Source organism: Amphiprion ocellaris, chromosome 11 (assembly GCF_022539595.1).
Source record: "Amphiprion ocellaris isolate individual 3 ecotype Okinawa chromosome 11, ASM2253959v1, whole genome shotgun sequence".
NCBI lineage: Eukaryota > Metazoa > Chordata > Actinopteri > Pomacentridae > Amphiprion > Amphiprion ocellaris.
In genome coordinates this window covers 29,039,861-29,059,195 of record NC_072776.1, presented here as the reverse complement: position 1 = coordinate 29,059,195, position 19,335 = coordinate 29,039,861, and the positions used below count along the sequence as shown (strand labels likewise).

The 19,335-nt window shown below is 37.2% G+C and overlaps 1 protein-coding gene across 1 annotated transcript in view; it reads left to right on the top strand.

Moving 5' to 3' along the window:
• The window catches only part of kcnh3 (potassium voltage-gated channel, subfamily H (eag-related), member 3), a 231,774-nt gene that overhangs the window by 152,599 nt on the left and 59,840 nt on the right, over nt 1-19,335 (top strand). Inside the window, exons 4-5 of the mRNA XM_055015551.1 lie at nt 7,806-7,945; nt 15,027-15,285. Of these exons, the coding sequence (XP_054871526.1) occupies nt 7,806-7,945; nt 15,027-15,285 (399 nt within the window). The remainder of the gene's footprint in view (nt 1-7,805; nt 7,946-15,026; nt 15,286-19,335) is intronic.

Below are 19,335 nucleotides of genomic sequence, written 5' to 3'. Positions count from 1 at the left end.
TAAGTTTCAGGACTGCTTCTATATTCAAGAAAAGCTGATTTAAATTTGACTGCTGTTTTCTGAAAAGTAGTCTCCTGGTGCAGCGATGCTGTGCTCCCAGTGCTTCTGCCACATCTGAACGCTCACTAGAAGAACTGCTCACAGCACTTGTGGTTGTAGTTTTGCACTTTCCCCATTGATCTCCAACTTGTGCAGAGTGCAGACATCAAACTGACCTGATTGTCATGTCGATGATTGTGGTATGATGTTGATTTCTAGTGGAAAAGCTGCAGTTTCCAAGACTGAAGTAGGTGTGTCATGTCAACAGTGCGACCAAGAACGTTGTTTTCTTTGACATTCATGTGGTTGTGCATCATTGACTCATTCCCCAGAGTCATTCTGTCAATGCCGAGTCCTACTGTGACGTTCTGAGGCGTCTGAGCCAGAACAGTTGAGATAAATAGCCCAAACTATGCTATCGCTAACATAAACCTCCTCACTACAGAATTTTGACACCCTCCACCTGCTTTCCTCCCTTTATGAAGGACTTAATGTTGTTTTATGTCTGTCTTCAAGGATGATTCTTGTTTGTTTATTTCCCATTAATGTGGCTGTTGTTTCTGTATGAGTCATGCTAACTTTGTTCTCTCCACCTATAACCCAATCACATACCTAATGAAAGTATAGCTCTAAAGCGCTGTTTACACAAACACGGTATCACATGTAATGAGTACATGGTAATATCTGCTGTGTGACACTGATGTCACCGTCTATATGTTTTCATTATGTCAATAGCCAGCTAATCATCCTGGCTCTATAGCTGCAGCATCATTTTAATTACCCTTCAGCAGTGGGGAGGGCGACGGCATGCACAACATTTCACCCTCCAGCTGAATCTGCAGTTATTTTCATTTCAAGCAAAACAGCAATTAAGCAACAATTAATAATTTTAATCGCTTTTCTCCCCCAGTGTAAATCTCGCCCTCCCTGATTAAATAAGTGTGTCTGTCAATTTGAAGATTTCATTAATATTAATGACTTCCTCAAATCAAAAGCACACACTGAACCGTGAACATCCAGTCAGAGATTACATAGACTGCTGTCCATTGTGAGATGCGCAGATGCCACGATTTAAACTACCACACGGTTTTTGTGAGTTAATTAGAGGCAGTCAGGAATCGTTTTTTGACAGAGAATGAAACTACGGAAACCAGTTTTGTACACAATTACTGACATTCAGTCTTGAGTAAAATAACAGTACATGTTTTAACATGTTGTAACTTCAGTTTGTTGACAAACATGAGGCAGTGGATAAATTTATCTGTGCTGGTGATGGAAATGTTGCCACAAACAGGAAATCCAGCACATGAAGTGAGTTTTTACTTGTGGTGATGATTTTTTCTATCTGTATGGAGAGCTGTGTCCATACAGCTAGAAACCAAGTGTTTGGTTAAGCCGGTTTTCTCTTTGGTTTCGATTGCAACATAGAATATGGTTCAAAGTTGCTGTAATCCATAGAAACTCCAATGACATATAAATGGAAAATACACCAGAATTATCCTTTAACCCTCTGAAACCCAAAACCTACCAGCAGGCTTTAAAGACATGACATTTTTTTTCTCTTTGGATGATCAATTATTGATATTTCATCAAAGCCACTTTATTCCACATGAAAAAAAGTCTTTACTAAATATAAACAGTTTGCACTAGATTCAGTAAAAAACAAAAAGATTCTGATCTCATCAGTGCAACTGAGAAACTATAACTGACTCAACTGTTGCAAGATAAAGATTCAGAGAGTTTTCAGTTGAACTGCAGTCAGTGTTTCCTCAGAGCTGAGAGGATATGACAAAAGAGACGGACAGGAAAATAAAACACACTGAAAAAAATAAATGCAGCATTCTAAAAAAACAGTACAAGGAGGAGCAAGTTGGAAGATACATTCAGCACAGTGAAACATCTTTCCAGAGTTGATGTTTTAAATGTTGTTTTGCAGAATACATCATCACAGAAATTCAAATTTAGTTTTTTTTCCGACTTGTTGACTTATAACTGTGCATTACTGCACTGAAACCATTTCTGAGTTCTCTCTACTTCTAGTCATGGTTGTTCTGTTTCCATATTAGTGTAGGATATTGCAGTGAGCGAGTATTACAATGAAGAAAAAAAGTGAGACAGGAGCAAAAATAAAATGTTTCAAAAGCTACCGAGACCTAAGATAAAACAGTATCTGCCTTGTATTACCTACATAGTTCACTCTTTCCCTTCATTTTTATATAACTTACAACAGATTTTTTTTTTTTACAGAAAATACTGTCAGGTTCTTATTGTGAGTTAAAAATTGAATTTTTATATAGATTTTTATCCTAAGAGGAATCCCACCTTCACAGTTGGACTCTCTGAAGTTGAGATTGATCAACAAAACATTGCAGTTTCCGTGTTTCCAAGTGACAGCTAGGATTTAGCTCATGTAGGCGAGTCATTGCCTCACAGAACGGGGATTTATGAGACTTTCTGGAAAAATAAAACAGGCGACTGATGCAGTCCTGCCACTTGGAATATCAGATCAGAAAACGCATGTATAGTTCATGCACAATATATTTTTTTGGTCTTTTAATTTGAAGGACTTGCTGATAATGCTGTTTGTAGGTCAGCTGCTCATCCGATGAAAGTTTAGCCTGAGCCAGACAGAGTAATGACTTCTTCCATTAAGACGATGATGCAGCAGACCAGCAAGTGATGCTCACCATTATTTTTAACCCTCAGTTTCACTCCACTAGAACTGCAACCAATAACTGCACAAACACCAACAAAAGCAGCCTCCAATTATGGTTTTTCCATGTATTTTGCCTCTAAATGGCAGCAGGAAACTAAAACAGGTGGACAAACACTACAGTTCAAAAGTTTGGCGTCACCCAGACAATTTCACGTTTTCCATGAAAACTCACACTTTTATTCATGTGCTAACATAATTGCACAAGAGTTTTCTAATCATCAATGAGCCTTTCAGCACCATTAGCTAACACAATGTAGCATTAGAACACAGGAGTGATGGTTGCTGGAAATGTTCCTCTGTACCCCTATGGAGATATTCCATTAAAAATCAGCTGTTTCCAGCTAGAATAGTCATTTACCACATTAACAATGTCTAGACTGGATTTCTGAGTAATTTAATGTTATCTTCATTGAAAAAAGCTGCTTTTCTTTCAAAAATAAGTACATTTCTAAGTGACCCCAAACTTTTGAACAGTATTATATATCTGCAAAGTTCTATGTCTTACCAGCTCAGCAGCATGATTTGATCTTTTCGTCGAGTTTTTCCAGTTTTCAGGTTGCTGAAAATAGCTTTTAAGCCGCAGGGCCTTCAAAATATCCTCCACCAAGATGCCACTCTGGTGCAAAGTGAGTCTTAAACCTGCTCAGCCCTCCACCATCATTAACTGTCTTTGCCTGAAGGCTAAACGTAAGTCCACCTGCAACAAAATCTGACCAATAAAAAGATATTTAGTTATACATCTGCCGGCTGCTCACTTGTGTTTTTCTCAGAGTGTACCTTATTGATTGACCCTCACTTCAGTTCTTCTCGCCCGGAGTTGTTTGGGGTCTTTGGAGCCGTTTCTCTTGCTTCGAGAAATCCCTGCACACAGATGTGAATGTCGAAGAGGTTTTGCACCGAGTCTCTGAGGTTTTGAATCATCGCGAGGTCTGAACGCAAACTTTCAATATTTTCTAATCGGCAACAGATCTTGCTTTTAAACTTGCAGCCTGTTTATATGCTATAGTTTCAGGGCTGCATATTGAGGCTGTGTAGAGAGACGCCGAGTAATCAAGACTCTCCAGATGAAGTGGGCTGTTTAGAATTTGAGCTTTTTAAAGATTGCCTTTCAGCGCTGCTGTCTGTAGTGCTTCCTGGTGGGGAAGAAGCACCTGCTTGAAATCACTTACCCAATTTTCTTCCACTCGGCTGGCAGCTCACTCATTATTTGGCTGAATATCTCGTTGCCCCGCAGCCGACGTGATTGAATCCTACCTTTGTACTCTCTGGATGTGTTTTACCCACCACATGAGCTGTTACACTTTAAATTCGAGCTACCAAATTTGGATCTCGGTGCACAACAGGGGGCACAAACAACAGAGCAGACGGGGAGGAGACGAACAAAAGAGGATTTAAATGGTTTCTATTTACTGAGCCATTACCGCCAATAACATCCAGTGCTGTGCCAAATGAACACTTCTGGATGTGAGGAAAAACTGGAGCGCAGGTGGAAAACGAGCGAAAAAAGAACGACTGACATTTATGGCACGATGAGTTGACACATACAATCGTATTTACCTGCCTGTGGGAGCCTCCGGACTGGCTGAACGACTCGGTTCTGGCACTTATCTCAGCGTGGCGTTGCTTTTTCATAACACGCAATCAATTAGCGAGATGGACGGGGAGAGAGGAAGGCGGGAAAATGTTGGGAAAGCTCAATGAAAGAGAGGCTTCGGCTGTTTAACTGTGCTCAATATGCAGAGAAGAAGTGCCTTTAAAAACAGCCACGGCATATTCAGACACATGCGGACTGTATTAATTGGCTTTGTTAATAATTTAAAGCCCATAGCCGGCTCATTATACCCACCAGCGCACACACGCTCCCCCAGAGAACATAATGCACACTCCAGCTTCATCCATAAACACAGCAGAATGAGAAGAATCCACCCTATAGCATGCAAATACCAGCCCTACTGCATTCCCCAGCCTGCCTACAGCACATGCATGTTGAGCAGCTGAAGGTGTTGCAATGACCCTCACATGTCAGATTCCTTCACCGTGTATTAACCCTCTAAACTCCATGCAGCAGTTTCTGGGCGTTTGTTGGCTCATGTCACATTTTTCTTCACCGTGGGCTAATTTTTCACTGTAGTTTGAAGTCCTGCACCTCTATGGAAACAGGACAACCGTGGCTAGAAGTAGGTTATGTCCAAAATGACACAGTCAGGATGCAATAGAGCAGAAAATGACAGCTAAGCTTCCAAAAAATGGCAAAACCTAGCATTTTTCACGCTGCATCACCTCTACAAAGATGTTTCACCATGCTGAATGTATCTTCCAGCAACTTACTCCTCTGTTTATTGTTTTTGATCCATGCTGCATTTATTTTGTTGATCCATTGTGTTTTATTTTTCTCTCTTGTCAACTGAAAACTTGCAGAATTTTTTTTACATTTTGGATGGAATATGTTGCAAACTATTTATCTCTGGTGAAGTTTTAGATTGAGATTAAGGTAATTTTGATGACATATCCTAATTTCAAGCTTAGATTTTGTTACTTTATCCTGCAGAACCATGCACCAGGCAGGGTTTATTGACAGACCATTAGAGAATTTTTAAAAATATGATGATTCTTTTAGTTTTTCCAGTTCCTGGCTCAAATAAATGGTGTTAGTATTTTACAACTTTTTTCTTTTTTTTATTTTACAAGAGTTTTTACCTCTACAAACCCAGCACTTTTCTCTCTACTCTCTCTATCAACTTTAGAAAGATGTTTCACCATGCTGAGTGTATCTTCCAACTATTTACTCCTGCGTCTACCATTTTTGAGCCATATTGCATTGGCTTTATTGATCCATTATGTTAAATTTTCCTCTCTTGTCATCTGAAAACTTGCAGAAACTTAAATTTTGTGTGGAATCTGTGGCAACGTATTTATTTCTGGTGAGTTTTTACATGTAAAATAAAGTGATTTTGATGAAACATCAAAATTTAAAGCTTAGATTTGGTCCGTTTTTTCCTACACAACTGCACACCAGGCAGGATTAATGTACAGACCATCAGAACGTTTTTAAAAATTGGACGATTCTTTCAGTTTTTACAGTTTCTTGAATTTTTACCTCTACAAGCCCAGCATTTTTCTCTCTAATCTGCACATCAACTCTAGAAAGATGTTTCACTGTGCTGAATGTATTGTCCAACAGCTTGCTCCTCTGTTTACTGTTTTTGAACATTTATTTTATTCATCCGCTGTGTTTTATTTTCCTCTCTTGTCGTCTCCTCTGTGCTCTCTGGAAACACAGCTCAGCCTAAAAACTCTCTGAATTTTGAGATTTTTTTGAATCTGTTGCAATGATGTTATTTCTGTTGAATCTGTAGATCTAAAGTGATTCTGATTAAATATCATAATTTCAAGCTTCGATTTGGTTTAATTTTTCCTTCAGAACCACACATCTTTTTAAAAAATTGGACGATTCTTTCAGTTTTTACAGTTTCTGGCTCAAATAATTGTTGATATTTTGGCCATTTTTTTTTAACAAAAAGATGCTTAAGGTTCAGAGTTAGAAACTCCTGGGTTCAGGGGATTCATCTATAATTTTCAGCCTCAATTTATTTGGTGATTATATTTAGTATACCTAGCTTAGCATAAAGATATTTCACAACAAGGAGGTAAGAAAATTAAAATAATCAAATTTTGTGAAAGAACAAATATTATTTGTCAAAATGCAGATTTTTTATGTGGATGTTTTTTTTTTGTAGGTTTGTTTTTAGTTAAGATGTAAATGAATCCTTTTCATCAATGATTTTAGTAGTTATTATCTGTGACTTAACAAAACAGGGAAAATCTGTCAAACAACAGTGAAATGTTTTTTAAAACTTACTTTAAAAAAAATGGTAAAAACTTTCATTTTTTAGAGTGACAAAGCATTAACAATTTTAAAGATTTATTTTCTGACTAATGCACAGCAAAGCAATGAAATAAGATAAAATAATATAATTGGTAGTTAAGACGACAATAATGCAAATAAAATTATGACATAGGACACAAAATAAACTGATTATAGTAATGCATGAGACATTTCTGAGTTCTCTTTCCTTCTGTTCTTGCTTGTGTGTTTCCACAGAGGTTCTGGACTTTATGTTGCTTTTGCTTAACATAAATTAGTATCTGCCTTGTAAAACATTTCACTGTTTTCTTGATTTTTTTTTTTTTTTTTTACCTTACAACAGATGTTTCGATTCTGTAAAGTTTTTCTTCACAAAAGTAATCTCACCTCCACAGTGGGACCCTCCTGGGGAGAATCAAACCCTCCAGTTGTTCACTGCTACATGACTGTTGTTAGAACAGGTGCTGCTGCATCACCTCCGTCAGTCTGACAACACACACCTTGTTGTTGCTCCACATGTCCGTTAGTGCTGCTCCACCAAATGACCTCCAGCTGCAGATTCACACAGAGCCACAGATGTTTTCTCCAAACAGCCTGAAATCCATCCTGGATGTTATGAACAAATCAAATTTACCGGCTGAAAATGAAAAGGATTTGGTTACATGGGTGTGTGCTTTCCAAGCAGGACATTATATTATTATGGATAGTGGAACAATTGAAGTAGGAAATGAAAAGTGGAAATGGAATAAACGAGGGAATATTTTCTGTGAGGATGATAACAGAAAACAGCTCCCGTTAATATGTCTATTGTACCGCTGAGGCCTCACGGTTCGGTGTACGTTAACAGAGTGACATAACTAATCATTAGTATTGATCCTGTTCTATAGAGTAAGAACACCTCCAGTCGATACAGGACCACAGAGGGAGACATCAGCTTGATATCATGTCAAATATTTACAGAAAATTTGAGCAGCGTCAGTTGGAAGCTGCTTCACTGTGACGACATCATTGTCAAACTTGATTTTAATGAAGTCAGACGAGGTCCAGGTTGTTTTCGCTGCCGTCGACCGATAACAGACAGCTGTCAGAGCTTTACCTCCGGGCAAACAGGATGAGGCTGGTTGAAACTCTCTTCCTGTGCTGTGGGTTGAGTCGAGGCTCAGCGTGTTTCCGTCTCGTCCACAGATGAGGAGACGGGTTTGGAGGTGCATCAGGTAACTCGCCCGCCGGGCTTCAACGCCAACCGGCGCCGCAGCCGAGCCGTCCTCTACCACCTGTCAGGACACCTGCAGAAACAAGACAAGAGCAAACTCAAGATCAACAACGTGAGTCTCTCTGTGTTTCATGACATCTGTGTGGCTGATGCTGAATCTGTTTCAAGACAACAGACAATAGGAAAAGTCCTGGAATCAAAATTGATGTTAGAAATAAAAAGATTGTATTCAACGTTACAAAAGTAACTTTAATGTTAAAAAAAATGTATCTTAAAAGAGCATTTCCCATTTCAATGAAAAAGACGTGGACACTGGAGTCTACATGTGAAACAAGCTGCTCAGTCATTTAGTCATTCAGTCAAACTTTCCAAACAAATCAAAAGAAAACTGTAAAAAGAAGTCTGTAAAATATGGTGAAAATCTGGTAGCAAGGTGCAAGAAAAATAAGCAAGATCCTGTAACGTTTAAAACTGAAAAAAATCCAATAGTAACCAAGAAATTCTTAAAATGATTATATGTTTTTGCTGGTTTCAATTCAGTACAGTGTGACTTTACAAGATAAAATCTGCAATTTTAAGGAAACAAGGAAAATCTATAAAATAACCATTAAAAGCAAGATTTGCTATTTTTAAATTTTCAGTATACAGAATCTTTCTTGTAATAATGTCTAGTATATGTAAAATAACAATATTTTTCCCTGATTTAAATACAGTTACATAGAATATTTTTTATTTTCGCACACTGTAAAATAACAAAAAACTTAATTACAGTCTGTTATTTCTTAGAGTTGACAAGTAAATGTATACTTTTCATATGAGTTTACTCGATATAACAGTTTAAAAATGATTTACCATTTTTAAATTCTTAATATATATAATTTTGCTTCAATTAGCAATAAATATCTGTGAAATTATTATTTTTTCTGATGTAAATACAGCAAAAATAGAGTAATCATACTATCAAATGTGTAAATTGATCATTTTTTGTGAGATTACTAGATATCTGTAATTTAACAAAACAGATAAAAAAATCAAAATAATTGTTAATGTAAAAATTATTTGCCAATTTTTTTCTATCCTTAAAACACATGTATTTTCTTTCAAATTATTAAAAATTGTGTAATTTCACCATCAAATGTTGCAAAAAAAATTGCTATTTGTAAAAGTTCAGATTTTTGATGTGGATGTTTTTGTTGTTGTTTGTTCACTTGTTAACTACCATTTTGTGACAAATGCGCAAATTGATAATTTACAACACACTTAAATCTGCTGCTCTATGTTCTCCCTGGGCAACAACAACAGATTCTTTTGAATATAATAGTAATTTTTGTGATGTTAGTACTGACAGTAATGCATCTCATTATTAATACCACACAGTAAAATAATGTGTTTTTGCTACCGGATGGGAGAAAACACAAAATCACTGGAAGTCTATGTTGTGTGGATGTGAATATTTGCAGGAGTTGGTGCGAGTGGACACAAAAGTTGCAGGAAAACAGGATTCCACCAAATTCTTTGTTGATAGTTTCAAAAAAAAAGTAGATGACACGTTAGACAACAATTATAATGGCAGACATTTATAGTCCAAGAGGCTTTTTTCCCACATTGAGCTGTGTCAAATTTCATATTGTTTGTATATATTGTGTGAGGTTTGTGGACTTTCCTAAATCAAATTTTTGAGCCTTAATTACAGCGCCACCATGTGTTTGATTGGGCTCCTGTTTCTGTCCATTTTCTCCAGTTACTGGGCCAAGTTTCATGTTTCTGGCTCATTCCAGCTCTAACCTACAGGGGAAAATAATAATAAAAATCTTATTAAAGCAGCTCAACTCAACAAGTTCCTCCCTCTCTGAGGTCTGAACTCTAATTAAGTGCAAATAAATTTTAAGAAGTCCATTTAATATTCACACAGAAAAATAAATGGAGACATTTATGCCAATAAATATAATAATACGAGTGTCTCCTTTAATTTAAATCATTATCTGTGGAGGAATCCTGACCAGCAGCAGGACTATTAAAACACCAGTCTAGATTTGTGGACAATAACTCCACAGGATCATTTACTGAATCTCAATTTTTTGGAGTAATATTTTGTCTGAATGCCAGAGGATGCACTAAAGCTCGCCAGCCTGAGCTCATTATTTCTACTTTCGAGACTTTAGCTCTTTTGACGTCACATAGATGAGATTATTGTGTTTCTGGAGGATAAATAAGGTATGAGCCAAACTTTTAAAACCCCTACAAGTTGTACAAAACAAAAGCATACTTCAAAGCCTTTTTTTTTATCGAGACAGAGAAAAAGTTTGTTCCTGCAACACAATGAAAAGAAATTTAATTGTTTCCCATGTTGCAGCTTTTGTCTCTCGAAATAAACAACAAGGGAGCGCAAAGTAATTTATGACCTGAAGGATTTTTATAAAGTCTGGCTCGTTTTAATTTACTTTTAGTGTAGATTCAGACCAGAAATGCTCTGTAACAATAAAGGAGGCCGGTAAAAGTTTCAGACAGGAGATAAATAGATCTACTGCAGGAATTCAGGTGGACAGTGGTGCAAAAGTTCACAGGTCTAAATGCATAAGTTGACTTTTTCAACCTTTCTGTTTCCTATGCATCGTAGGATCCAACAGGAACACAGCAAACAGTAGTAACTGGATGTAACTCTGTATGAGCACATAGGAAATAAGGGAATACCCTAGAGCTCTACATAGACTGTTTGGTTTACCCCAATCCTGCAATTTTCTGTACAATTTTGAGTCTTTCCCATCTTGCAAAGTAGCTTATTTCTGCAGCAGAGAAGGCTTCGCTTTCAGGACTGCAGTTGTAGTAAGACCTTTGTTTTTATTACCTCTTTTTTTGAGCCAGATAACATGGCAATCACTTGTTTACTCCATTGGCAAAGTTTAATAGTAAACAGACAGTGGCAAAAAAAAAAAAATACTAATGTAGAGTTTTGGGTGGGATAGACCTTTAAACCAATAACGTGTTAGTTAGAAACTTCTAATAGGCCAAAAGAAACTTTTAGAGCTATTCATACTTTGACAGAAATTATTGTTTTCAATGCGATATACCATTAAACCCATAACTTGTTAGTTAGAAAGTGGCTTTTGGTTGGAATAAACCTTTTAAACTATAACTTCTTAGTTAGCAAGTAGGATTTTGAGTGGGGGGAAAAAAAACAAAAAAATATAAATCCAAAACTTGTTAGTTAAAAAATAGGATATTGGATGGAATACACCTTTAAAACCAACTTGTTAGTTAAAAAGTAGGATTTTGGAAGGAATAAACCTTTAAAACTACAAGTTTTTAGTTCGTTAGTTCTAATTGGGTGGGAAAAAAACCTTTGAAACTATACATACTTGGTAAAAAAAAAAGTAGTATTTTAGGTGGAATAATCCTTTAAAATCACAACTTGTTAGTTAGGAAGAAGTATTTTTGGTGGAATAAACCTCTAAAACCACAACTTGCTAGTTAGAAAGTAGTATTTTTGATGGAATCAACCTTTAAACATTAACTTGTTAGTTTTAATTGGGTAAAGAAATCTTTGAAACATACTTGGACAGAATATTTTGGATGGAATAAACCTTTAAAACCATAACTTATTAGTTAGGAAGTAGATTTTTTTGGTGGAATAAACGTTTAAAGCCATAACTTCTTAGTTAGCAAGTAGGATTTTGAGTGAAAATAAACTTTAAATCCAAAACTTGTTAGTTAGAAAGTAGGATGTTGGGTGGAATAGTCCTTTTAAACCACAGCTTGTTAGTTTAAAAGTACAATTTTTGGTGGAATCAACCTTTAAAACCAGAACTTGTTAGTTGGGCAGTAGTATTTTGGGTGGAATAAATCTTTAAAAACATAACTTGTAAGTTAGTCAGTTAGTTCTAATTGAGTGAAAGAAAACTTTGAAATGATACATACTTGGACAAAAAGTAGTCTGATGGGTGGAATCAACCTTTAAAACCACAACTTGCTATTTAAAAAGTAATATTTTAGGTTGGATAAACCTCTAAAACCATAAATTATTAATTAGTTCTGACTGACTGAAGGAAGCCTTTGAAACTACACATGTACTTAGACAAAGTAGTATTTTAGGTGGAATAACCCTTAAAAATTATAATTTCTTAGTTAGAATGCAACATTTTGAGTGGGGAAAAAATCGTTCAATCCAAAACTTGTTTGGTAAAAAGTAGAATTTTGAGTGGAATACCCCTTTAAAACCACAACTTGTTAGCTAGTTCTAATAGGGTGAAAGAAACATTTAAAATTTTACGTACTTGGACATAAAGTAGTATTCTGGGAGGAATAAACTTTTAAACCCTTAACTTTTTACAAAGAAAGTAGTATTTTTGTCATAATGCACCTTTAATTTCATAGCTTGTTAGTAAGTTAGTTGGACACTTGGACAGAAGTTGGTATTTTGGATGGAATAAACCCTCTGCATATGTGTTCTCTGTCTCTCTGTGTAAACAATCGTCTTCAGTGATTGGCTGTTACGTGTGACGTGACAGTCAATCAGACAGAGCTTTGGGCGGGACATTGCTTGAGCCAAGAGTGACTATAGAGAGAGAGATATCTGCTGAATCAGAGCCAAAGCAATGCATTTAAGGTATTTTGTGATATTCAGTCAATAAAAATAACGATACCAGTAGTCTAAAAATGTCCAAAAATTGGTTGGGTCGATAATTGGTCGATCCCTACTGTCAGGTTGTGGTTGGTTAAACTCTGACAGAATAGTGAGCCTTTTCCTCTCTAACATCACCATCAGCAAGGTAAACATCCACACACAGGATAACACAGCAAACTTCCATTGTTCTATTTTCTACATAGAACTGCAATTTCATCCAGTTACAGTTTGTTTTGGTGCAGTCGGAGTTAAAGTTGCGGTCAAAGTTGTTGAATTCTACATAACAATGGAAACATGAAGGTGGATCAGAAGTCCAGTCCTGTAAACCAGCTCCTCCTCTCAGTTCCTGCAGTGGAATCTGCCTAATAGAATAATGATGACGATCCAGTTTGAGTAAAACAGTGTGTGATCAGATGGCGAAACACTGCGGAACAGCTTGTAACACTCACAAACTGGGTTTTACAGCTCTGGAGGATTGTGGTTGTGGAGGTAGAGTCGATTGTCGCGGCTCAGATGATGATCGGTGCAGCTCTGTAGGTTTCCTGCAGGACAAACCTGACAGATGGTGTGAAGGACACCAGGACTGTCCTCACATTCTGGCTGAGAGTCGAGTCGAAGAGCTTCATGTAGCTGAAGTCACTGATACAGAAACATGCTCACATATGCAGTTTGTATCCTGCAAGTCCACCTATAAAAGGATTATGTGTTTTATGTTGTGGGTTTTATTATTAAAAGCAGCTAAACTTACCTGTTAGTCACATACAAAAAAATTGCAAATTAATTATCTAAATATCCAGAGTTTTATTTTGAAAAATCTAAAAACACCACTCTGTAAAAAATAATCCATTACATAAATTGTTTTCTCTGTATCTCTCAGTTTAACCCAAAAGAAATTACTTACATTTATTTATGTTCAAAGTGACTGTGAGTCTTACTCTGTTATATATTATTAGTGATACATTAGTGTGTTTGCAGTGTTTTTAGTAGACTGCAAATGTTGTTTTTAAATAATGGTTTGGGATTTACACTGTAAAAAATGCAAGTTTCATAACAGTTTTGAACTGTGATTTTTTTTTAAAGCAATTTACTGTTACTTTACAGATTTTTCTATTTTGTTAAATTGCAACAAATATTTACTAAGGGCATGGAAAAAAGCTGTACTTTGCATCTTAACCTAAATAATATAACAAAAAACAAACAAACAACCAAACTATAACAGGCCAAAGCTGCAATTATAATCATTAATAATATCCACATTAAAATCTGTATTCTTATACTGTTCTTTTGCAATGTTTGGCCATAAATTTACATACTTTTTATACATATTATATTTAATAAGAAAAATATAGTTGATTTACAGATATGAAATTATGTGTATTAAAGATTGAAAAATGGTAAATATTTGTTTTTACAAATTTTAGCTGTTTTATTAAATTACAGATAATGTCTAGTTATCACAAACAAATGTGTAACCTGCAGAAAATATTGGCATAAAAAATCTGTAGCTTTATGAATAATAGTTTCTTATTGTACTTATTGACAGATATTTACAGTTATTTTCACAGTATCTAAATCTTTTTGAAAAGTTACACATTTCCACCATTTTTATGGAGTTTTTCTGACAACCTTCCTACTACTACTACTACTAATAATAATAGTAATAATGATAATAAGAACTTTGACATTGTAGAATGCGACTGTCTTTTGTTTTCTTTGATTATTTAGCTGATTGGCTTGAGAAATATCAGAAAATATTATGAAATTCCTTCACAATTAACTAAAATGATGCTTTCACAATGCTTCTGTGACATTAATAGTCAAATTTTCCCAAAAAATTATGAAATAATAAAAATTTTTAAGATCACTAAAAAGAAGTGCAGCAAATGCATTGCAATGCATTACATTCTTAATGAAAAATTACAAACATTTTTGCAAATAAGTTCCATGTCATTCGACAAATTTATTGACCAATTATTTTCTGTTTGATTTATTTTTAAAAGTTTTAAAAAGTGCCATTTTTTATGAGCATTAATTTTGCACAGAAAAATCTTAAATTGTAAAGTAGCTGAAGGTTTCAGATAGTACAGCTGTAAATGCAGTGGAGTAATAATAATAGTAATATTTCCCTCTGAGATGTTTTGGAGTGGATGTAAAAAATAGAACAAGCTGGAAATACGGAAATATAATACTTCAAATTTGGAGTGAATTTACTCTTGTAAATAAGTGTGCTGAATCATCTATTTGAGTCTAATGATCCTATTATTATTCTCAAATGTCTTCTTCAGTGCGAGGAGAGACATTTTTCCAGTGCTTGACATCATATTTTTATCAGCCTTTTCCAACTTTTCATGAAAACTCTGCACATTTATCTGTACAGCTGCACTCAAGTGGGAATTATTTCATATAGATTTCATACATGTAACCTGACGTGCAGCACTTGAATTCACACTTCTGCAGCTTCTCATAAAGCCTCGGCGCTCGTGAAGCCTGAAGAGCCTCAGTGATGGAGAGGATGTGTTGTTGTGGCTGAGTGGAGGCTGTTGACACCCGTCTCCTCTTTCATCCGATGCAGAACATGTTTGGGGAGAAACCTCCGATCCCAGAGTACAAAGTGGCAGCCATCCAGAAGTCTCGCTTCATCCTGCTGCACTACGGCACCTTCAAGGCCGGCTGGGACTGGCTGATCCTGCTGGCGACCTTCTACGTGGCCGTCACCGTCCCCTACAACGTCTGCTTCACGGTGGGCGGCGGGCGGGACGAAGGCAGCAGCAGCGCCCCCCGGAGCCCACCCAGCGTCAGCGACATCCTGGTGGAGATCCTCTTCATTCTAGGTGAAACGCCAACATTTCCACTAACATTTTCAGCTGCATTGTGCTTCAAATCCAAACTTAAACTCATGCATTTTCACGATAAACACTCACACATTTACAATTAATCCCCAAATTATTCACATCTGTGCTAAATTTTGATTCATCAGGAATTTTTAGCAGTTTCTTGTGGCTGAAAATGACAAAAACACATGAAAAAAGACAGTAAGATACAGTGCTACAGATGCTAAGCATAAGTTTTTATTTTTTTCTTTAAAAAAATGTCATATAGTTTGAAATCGTCACACATTTTTGAGAAAATGCAGCTTAGCTTAGTATAGTCAACTAGCAGGGAATGTTCCCACAATACTGGAGAACATGAAAATCTAATAATGTTTAAAGAGTTTATTCTAATATTCAAAGAACATTTTAGAGATATTTGTTCCTTTGAAGTTCAAGGTTAACTAATACTTTTAGCAGAGAAAGTTTAAAAGATAATGACAGGAAAACAGATTATGGTCCATGATAACAAAGGAGGAATGTTCTCAAAGCAACTTCAGAAAAATGTTTTCCAGATGTTATCAAGACCTTGGATGATTTTTTTCAAACGTACCTGTACTGGGAATGTTCTGTGTGAATATGTTACATGTTCTGTGTAACATATTTTAAAGGTAGAACATTTTGCATTTGTTGACAGATCAGATTATAGAACGTTCTTTTATAGAACACTTTCAGAATTATATTTGTATTACATTCCTGTACTGTGATATATTGACAAAAGTGGAGCATTCTGGCTGCGATGTTCTGAGGCTCTTTTGAGAATGTTTTTGAGGGAACACATCATAGAACCTTCTTCTAAGAAGCATTCTCAGAATCCCCCATGATAACAAAGAAGAAACCTTCTCAAACCAACATTTAAATTATGTTTTCCAGATGTTATGAAGGCCTCAGATGTCTTTTATTAAACATTGTACTGTAAAATATCAACGAAGGTGGAACTGAGTGTCACGGCGTGGGGGTGAACCCGAGCAGAGAGCACACAGACGAGGGACTGAGGCAAGAACAAAGGTGGATTTTATTTAACAAAACAAAGGGGAGTGCTGGACGTGGTGGGGAACCTGGTGGCTGGAGTAACTGAACTAAAGGGGAGGTTGGGGGGGTGACTGTACCAGGAACCGGCGGCCCGGTTGGCGTTCTCCGTGGGGTGGGTCGGCGGCGGAGAGCGGGCAGGAGGGCCTCGTTCCAGGGGGGGGCGACAGGCGGGGTGTTTTCCGGAGTCGAGGAGGGCACATGGCAGGCAGAGACCCTCCACGATGAGCAGGGGTTCAAGGAGCAGGCAGCAGGTCCAAGGTGAGGGAGGGGGGAGGTCTGGTCAGAGCTGGATCCAGAGTGCAGGAGATGGGAGGACAGAGCAGGTGGAACCGGGCAGCTGGGTCAGCAGAGCTAGACAAGAGAAACACGGTTAGTCAATGTAAAGCTTTTCAATGGAAAAATCTCAGCAAAGGTGCAAGGCTAGATGACTGACTGCATGAGCAGAGTTTACTATCTGGCAGGGTGTGGAGTGTGCAGCCAGCTTTTATGGTGGAGATGATCAGCAGGTGTGCTGCACAGCAGCTGCCCGGAGTTCCGTTGATGAGTGATTGGTGATGAACAGCAGCTGGACAGAGCAGGAAGGTGGAGCGAGGAATAGGAGGGAGGAGGATGAGGGAGGTCAGGTGGGGGCTGAAGCTGGGACAGAGGAGGGAGCCCTGACACTGAGGATGTTTTGGGGAATGTTTTTGAGGGAACACATCATAAACGTTCCCCTATAAAATATCCTCCCAATGTTCCATGATAGCAAAAGAAGAACATCCTCAAAGCAACATTCAAAAAATATTTTCCAGATGTTATCGAGGCCTCAGATGGCAGAATGTTTTCTTTATACAGAACGTTTTATAACATTCCAGTAATGTGATATAGTAAAGGCAGAACATTTTGCTTTTTTACGGAGAGAACACATCATATAACGTTCCTCTGGCTGCGTTGTTCTATTGATGTTTTAGGAATTTTGTTGAGGAAACACATCATAAAACATTCTTCTGGAAAACATTCTCACAATGTTTCACAATAACAAAAAAAGAACTTTGTCAAAGCAACATTAAATTTTTTTTTTTCCAGATGTCAACAACAATGTTCTATAGAAGACGTTCCTGTGCTGTGACATATTAACAAAGGGGGAACATTCTTCCCAGCAATGTTCTGAGGATGTTTTGTCGATGTTGTTGAGTTAACACATAGAACATTGTTATAGTGCAATGTTCTGTCAGTGGGATTTTGCTAGGGAACGTGTCATTGAACGTTTTAAAAACATTCTCACAATCATGTTCCATGATAAGAAAGGAGAAGTGTTCTCAAAGCAACATTCAAAAAATGCCTTCAAATGTTAACGAAAATGTTCTTTGTAAGACGTTCCAGTAATATGATACATTAAAGGCAGAACATTTTGCCTTTTTGTGCAGGAAACACAGTATAGAACGTTCCTCTGGCTGTAATGTTCTGGTAATATTTTAGGGATAGTGTTGAGGGACCCATTATAGAACATTCTTCTGTAAAACATTCTCACAATGTTTCACAATAACAAAAAAGAAACTTTGTCTTCCAGATGTTGACGAGGACATTCTTTAAAAGACGTTCCTGTAATGTGATATATTAACAAAGGTGGAACATTTTTTTCTACAATGTTCTAAGGATCTTTTGAGGGAACACATTTTAGAATCCATACAATGTTCTCACAATGTTCCACAATGTTACATGATAGGAAAGGAAGATTTTTTTAAAAATCCCACTGAAAACACTGGTAGAACTTTGCAGAACTTGGAAATGAAAGATTAGTATTATATTATGCATATTTAAAGTTGTTCACACTGTTCATTGACATCATTCACATTCTAATGGGAATAATTTGCACATTCCTGCCAAAATTTGATTTGGGTATCATTAATTTCAGGCTGACAACAGCGTATAAAAGCTTTCTGTTTACTGCATTAATCCATATGTGCCTATTTTATGGTCTTGATGTCTCTGGTTCCTTCAACACTATAGGACACAGTAGACATAAAGTCCAAACTTTTGACGGCTGTGTTAAGCAGCCTGCTGATGAGCTGCTTCTCTCTTAGAGCCTCGTGACTCATAATAAAAGTTTGTTGGAAGTTTTTAATGACGCATGTTGCAGTAAAAGGATATGAGGCGTTCATAACAGACCATTACTTCTCATTGTGAGCTCATTTCCTTGGAAACTACAGGCCTCTTCGTCCCTGGCCCCTGTCCTCCTAACTGCAGGAAACTTGTACGAGTGCTCTTCAAAGGACAATTTGTGTTAATGGAAAAAGAGTGAATACCAGCCCTCCATCAATAAACTTGTGCAATGAAATTATACAAGCCACCCGCAGTTAAATGTCTGACTCCTGTCAGTCGATATCCTATTTGTTAGGACTAATAGGCCAAGCCTCTTTATCAATACGTCCACTCAGCCAACAACAGTGGATTGAAATGTCCCAGCACGCTTCTCTTTAGTCATTCATTTCTGTAAATAAGCTGCTGTTTATCCTGAAGACTCTGAATATGAGCACAAAATGTTGTACAGCAGAAGAAATAAAGAGGTGTGGTGGGTTTTTTATGGTATGTTGTTATATTTTAGCTCTTTGTGAAGGATGGTGCTGGCAGCATCATGATGTGAAACATGGTGGTGGCATCATCATGATGTGAAACATGGTGGTGGCAGCATCATGATGTGATGCATGATGGTGGCAGCATCATGATGTGAAGCATGGTGGTGGCAGCATCATGATGTGAAGCATGATGGTGGCATCATCATGATGTGGAACATGGTGGTGGCAGCATCATGATATGAAGCATGGTGGTGGTATCATCATGATGTGAAGCATGGTGGTGGCAGCATCATGATATGAAGCATGGTGGTGGCAGCATCATGATGTGGAACATGGTGGTGGCAGCATCATGATGTGGAACATGGTGGTGGCAGCATCATGATGTGAAGCATGGTGGTGGCAGCATCATGATGTGAAGCATGGTGGT